At 42.5% G+C, this 6,035-nt stretch overlaps 1 protein-coding gene across 1 annotated transcript; it reads left to right on the forward strand.

Moving 5' to 3' along the window:
• Positions 1-293: 293 nt before the first annotated feature.
• On the forward strand, positions 294-5,195 carry LOC136436748 (kelch-like protein 24). The gene is made up of 2 exons (XM_066430976.1): positions 294-425; positions 2,698-5,195. Exon 2 carries the CDS (start codon positions 2,707-2,709, stop codon positions 4,420-4,422), a length of 1,716 nt encoding a protein of 571 aa, XP_066287073.1. The 5' UTR covers positions 294-425; positions 2,698-2,706; the 3' UTR covers positions 4,423-5,195.
• Positions 5,196-6,035: the final 840 nt, after the last annotated feature.

Below are 6,035 nucleotides of genomic sequence, written 5' to 3' on the forward strand. Positions count from 1 at the left end.
GCGACTGGGCAGGGTGAGAAGTCTGGGATAGATCAAGGTTTCGACCACGCCCATCCGACATTGGTATGTTCCATGTTTACAGAGGAGGGATTCTATTTCTTCCTAACTCATAAGATGGTTGCAACATAAAACGATCGGAAAACGTTTTCGAATACATATTTAACTAAATTCTTGTCCTATGTTGGGTAGGTTTCATGGAAAAATGTCAGTTTGATTGTGTTTATAAAATAACCCCCCACCCATATCATATTTTTACATGTCCCAAAGACAAACTTTGACCTTTCAGGGTGATTCCCGCGCTTTTTGGTCTGAGGCTGCGCATTCCATCGGAGGAAGATTCGGGGACGGTCGGCGTGGTGTTTGTTGAGACCTTCAATCCCACAGAAGTCAGAGAAACCAACAAGCAAGGACTACTACAGGTTTAGGTAAGAATCCCTACTTGTATTTGTAAGGTACCTTGTCAAACCAGGGAGCTTTTAACTCTATTGCAAATGAAGAAATTATGCTGTAACGTTATAGTTAAACCTTGGTTAAACGTTACCCATATTGTTTTCTAGGAAAACCGTAGCCTCTACCAGGCTCGGCTGATCGCTGGGAAAATACTAGTAGACTGTAGAAATCGGCCAAATAGAGTGAATAGTATGCTAAGGGTAGTCCGCTATGCAGGGGAGGTCAATAGGCGACCATAGGATATTGACCTTCCCTGCATAGCGGACTACCCTTGGCATACTATTCACTCTATTTGGCCGATTTCTACTATTTTCCCAGCGATCAGCGGAGCCTGGTTGAGGCTAGGAAAACCGGACGCTGCTCCATCTGTTTCCAATAGTGAGATAATGTGTTGTGCTGTGTATATCCAAGGAGATTTTATATACTAGTAGATAAAAACTCCTTGGTATATCTTATCATATATCTTATTAACGTTACATGCGAAGGAAAACGACCTGTAAGTTGTTACTAGTGTAAGGGAATATCAGGAATTTTGCTACTCTAAGCTGAGTTGAAAGTTGGTGATATGTTTACGTTGCTCGAACGCTATTTTGTCTTATGTAACGATATTGCTACAGGAAGATCTGCTTGGACATTATTCAAGTTCCCTATTGTTAGTTTTTGGTCCGCTCCGTCAGTCAGAGAACAATCAAAAACATAGGGCGCAAAAACAACAACATGCAAATTTCAACTCAGAGTCTGACCTGAAATTTGCATGTTGCTGTTTCTGTGCCCTATGTTTTATTGTTGTCCTTAGGTTGTGAGTTTTTGTATTGTTTGTTACTTACTGTTGTGGTAATTTTGTGTAGGGATACCACTCTCATTGGCATTCTGTCTGGCACCATATGAATACACATCTAATATCTATACAATACTAGTACTAGACAAGACCCCGCATGGGGCATAGCATCTAGGACAGATTTTCAAGTATTGAAATAAGTGGCTGCAAGCTTGAAGAACCAGATTCAAGAAGCAGTGGCAGAGAATTATAACAGTTAATAGTTTTCTTGTATATTTCAACACTGGCACTATGATACTGTAATTCACTTTCTCTTCATGGTAGCAAAAATTCACCGTGTAAGGTTCTTGTATATTTCAACACTGGCACTATGATACTGTAATTCACTTTCTCTTCATGGTAGCAAAAATTCACCGTGTAAGGTTAGGAAAATAGACATTTTCACTGAACTTTAACTTCATGGTGGCAACAAATGATCTACAGAACTGATGTGTGAAGGAATCATTGATGATTACAACTTTGTAATCATTCATGATTCCTTCACATGTCAGTTATTTTTTTTTTACAACAGGTTTTTCACAGTGATAAGCTCACGGTACAGGGGGGACTGTGAAAACAGTGAACATAAACTTACAGTGAAAGAAACAAGAATTACAATAGTTTGTAAGAATCCATTGTGACCATACCCCCAGGCCCACTTCTCACAGTAATACACAGCACAAGATCATGTTCTCTCTGGACCAAACTCAGACTGCCAGACAACGGGAGGGATGGACAATCCCATTGTATTGATTGTTTTAGGCAATTAGGGGGTATACTTCTGGATCTGGAAGTGGAACACCATCATTAAAAGTAATTTCCAGGTTCAGGCAGGGGAAAATTTGATACAAGCTTAGGCAAAGTATTGTCCAAAAATTTTTTTGACTGAATGGCCACAAGTTCTGTTCATAGTCTTTCGCTGATGATCATGTCCTATCGGACTTTAATTTTACTTGTCAGATATTTCCAAAAGTCAATTTTAGCCAAGATGACAACAATCAGCACCGGGACGTCCCTCCTTCGTACAGACTCAGCTGAAACACAGAAAATGAGAAATACCTATTTCGAGATCCCACTTCTCAAAGTGCTATTTAACTAGCCGTGATGTTTGGCGCTGATGTTTGTGTATGAATGTTTTTCCCTAATGGCAAAAGTCTATTGATTGTATCCGTAATGAACTAATGCTTAACTGGTGTAACAGCCCTTTAGCTTACATGCATGTATACAACAGACCTTGTCTGAAGTCCCATTGCATGCTGGTAGACGCAGGGCACTATGGGTACCTCGGGACAGAAAATCATTACCATGACAACATAGACTGGACTGGTAAAGATGCACCATATAATGTATCCACCAGACAAGCTGGGTTTTTTTCTTACCTTTTGACGTTTTATACTGTAATACTTATAAAGTTTTATTTTATGTTGCAGAATTAGGACATGATGGCAGGGTCACCACAATCGCTGGACTTCAGCCACAATCCACACGCTGGCTCCCTCTTGCAGGGATTGCAGGAACTGCGATCTGAAAACCTGCTGACAGATGTCATCCTCTGTGTCTCTGGGAAGGAGATCCCCTGCCACCGCAACGTGCTTGCTGCCTGCAGCGGATACTTTCGTGCCATGTTCTGCAATGGACATCGCGAGAGCCAAGAGCACAAGGTAACCATTCACGAGGTCAGCACCAATACCCTACAGCTGCTCGTTGACTATGCCTACACATCAAAGGTCACCATCACAGAAGACAATTCTGTGAAGCTGCTGGAAGGAGCCAACTTCTTCCAGATCCAACCCGTGCATGATGCCTGTGTGAAGTTCATATCTGGCAATCTTAGTTCTAAGAACTGTCTGAAGATGGTGCACATGGGCAGCATGCTGTCCTGCCCAGACCTGGAGAAGAAGGCGTGGTCGTATGTCATGAGACAGTTTTCATCTGTCAGCACAACTCCTGAATTCCTCTATCTGACAAAGGAACAAATCATCAAGCTCATCTCATCTGATGACCTCGGTGCCTCTGAAGAATGTGTGTACAAGGCAGTGATGGCATGGATCAACCACGACACCAGGAAGAGGAAGAAGGAGATGAAAGAACTGATGGAACTGATCAGGTTCCCCTTCATGGACAGGCTGTACTTCATGGAGAATGTAGAGAGCAACGACGCGGTACGCAAGGCTTGCCAGGACATCGTGACAGAGACTCGCAAGTACCAGCTGTTCCCTGGAGAGGTCCAGTCACCTCGCACCCGTCCCCGCCTTGCCAGTCGTCTGAGGGAGACAGTAGTGGTCATCGGAGGGACAGAGAGACAGGGAACCGGAGACGAAAACCCTGCGGTCATCTCAAACGCCATCATGACAACCATGTATGCTGATCCATCAGATGATGATTGGTTTAGTGCAACAAGAATGAAGAGGAACAATGACAGTGGTTTTGCAGTGGCTGTTCTCGGCAAAAGTGACATTATTGTGTCTACTGGCACAAGTTTTGCCAAGGATGTGTGGCTGTACCAGCCAGAGCTCGACTCCTGGTCCAGACTGGCCAGGATGAACATCAACCGACACAGTCACAAGCTAGCAGTGGTTCAAGGTAAAGTGTATGCCATTGGTGGCAAAGACGGCATCTTTGCGCTTGCAGACGTGGAGATCTATGACAGAAGCCAGAACAAGTGGACCAGAGGCATTCCACTCCCAGAGAAAAGGTACCACCATGCAGCGGTAGTGTTGGACGGCAACATATATGTGATGGGTGGATTTGATGCTGAGGGCCAAGCAACGTCTACAGTGTATCGCTTCACCCCAGGTGACTCTGAGTGGGAGAAAAGGAGGAACATGCCTGTTGTAGGAGGTCACGTCAACGCCTCAGTTCTCAATGGCACCATCTATGTTGCTGGGCTACACGTGGGTGGCTACATGTACAGTTTTAAGCCATGTGAAGACTGGTATGGGGTCAAGTGGATTCAGTTATCAGCACACGTCCCATCCATGTGCGGTATGACTGTGTACAAGGGGAAGATCTACATCTGTGGAGGCAATGACAAGGGCAAGGGAACCGATGTGGTCTGGTCCTACGATCCAGAAACCAAGTTGTTCGGGCGTGAAGGAAACATGAACAAGGGTCTGTACGGCCACGCCTGTGTCACAATACTGAAGTGTTTCTGAGATTGAACAATGATGATTATGGCATAAAGTGGCCTGTTCTGTACTAGACTGTACAAAGAAACCAATGATGCTATGGTGCTACATATGAAAGTAGATGTGAAACTGTAGGGGCCAATATTGACCGTATCGGTCGGTAAGACCGATAGGTGCCTTGTCATCTTTTCGTCAATGTAGAAGGATATTGAGGGATAAAAATATCAGGTCCCAGGGAAACATAGAAGTGACAGAACACAAATGAAGACCCGCAAATTTTGGACTGAGCCAAAGATTCTTCATTTTTAGAACATTGGAAACCTTATCAATTCTTGAACTTTGAAAGAAGTGCTTTTAGTGACATTGTTACAGTAGTTAGTTGCTGTTTCATAGAGGCCCTTGCCAGTTGGCAAGTTTCAGTCAATAAGCCACAATTAAACCAAGCAGCACTCTATCCCATAAAAGGTTAAGTTTTTTTCATGACACCATGTGCAGTTTGTATAGATTTGCCAGCCGCTACTCATTCCCTCAGGGGCTCGAAATGCCTGCCTAGCCAATCCACACACTGTAGGTAACGAGTGAGATTTGATCATTGTTTTGCTTTCACATTAGCTTATGATAACTCTGCTTTGCATGAAAGACACCACTTTATTAATCAAGATTAAAGGTATAAAGTAGAGATAGAATAGTAGTCTATAGTTTCTGTTGACTTCCTATGTTTTTTTGTCACAGCACATGTTCTCATACTATATTTGATGTAATTCTATGATTAGTTATTAACAAGTTACTTTTGAAGAGAACCTTGTTGTTGTGTGCATTTTTCTCTCTATCTAGAATTCATCAGATTTCCTGCAGTTCCAAAAAAAGCTACAATCGGAACTTAAATTTTTAGATTCTGGATAGATTTTAATGTTTTGTTGGCATGTATGCATATTTTGTCAGTAATGAAAAATTTACATACATGTACATACAAAGCATTAAAATCTATCCACAGCGTTCTGAGTCCCCATATAGAGTGCTTTAAAATGAGTAACAAACGTCCTGAAATTGATAACAACTTGAGGTAAACAAACACACCATAAGCTCAAGGTACTTGATGAACACAACAAATCAATGCCCCTGAAAACTTCCTGTACACTGCTGGATTGTAGACGGGATGACAACATGCTACCATTTGGTCATCAAGAAGCTGCACCTAGCAATTGCAAGCTCTCCTCAGCATGCCCTACGAGACACTTTATCTCCAATATTACCTATTATAAGTTCTGTTGCACTTTGTTTTCATTACGCTCCGTTTCTTGTAGCCTGGCCTTGTAGGGCCAGCTAATGAGGCTAGGCCTAGTGGTGTTAGAAAGGCCACACATTGTGACATGTCCAACCAATGCAGATTGAACCTCCTTGGTCGAAACAAATGTACTGGGGTATCCAAAATGAAAGCGAAAATATAGCCTTTTGCTGGAGTGTGGCCACTGTTCTGTTTTTTTTTTATTAGAACCCCCAGAGGAAGAAAAAAATCAGTTTGCTCGCCAGATTAATAAGTGAAATAACCATCCTTTTTTTTTATGCTAAATGTATAAGGTTCAGGTTTGACCTATAGGATCTCCGCTCTGTGATTTGTGTTTCCCAAAAGAAAAGATTTT

Source organism: Branchiostoma lanceolatum, chromosome 6 (assembly GCF_035083965.1).
Source record: "Branchiostoma lanceolatum isolate klBraLanc5 chromosome 6, klBraLanc5.hap2, whole genome shotgun sequence".
In the NCBI taxonomy this organism is placed as follows: Eukaryota; Metazoa; Chordata; class Leptocardii; order Amphioxiformes; family Branchiostomatidae; genus Branchiostoma; species Branchiostoma lanceolatum.

Bases quoted from the DNA above. Each gene is read 5' to 3' on its own strand.
- LOC136436748 (XM_066430976.1), top strand. From the start codon at position 2,707: ATGATGGCAGGGTCACCACAATCGCTGGACTTCAGCCACAATCCACAC.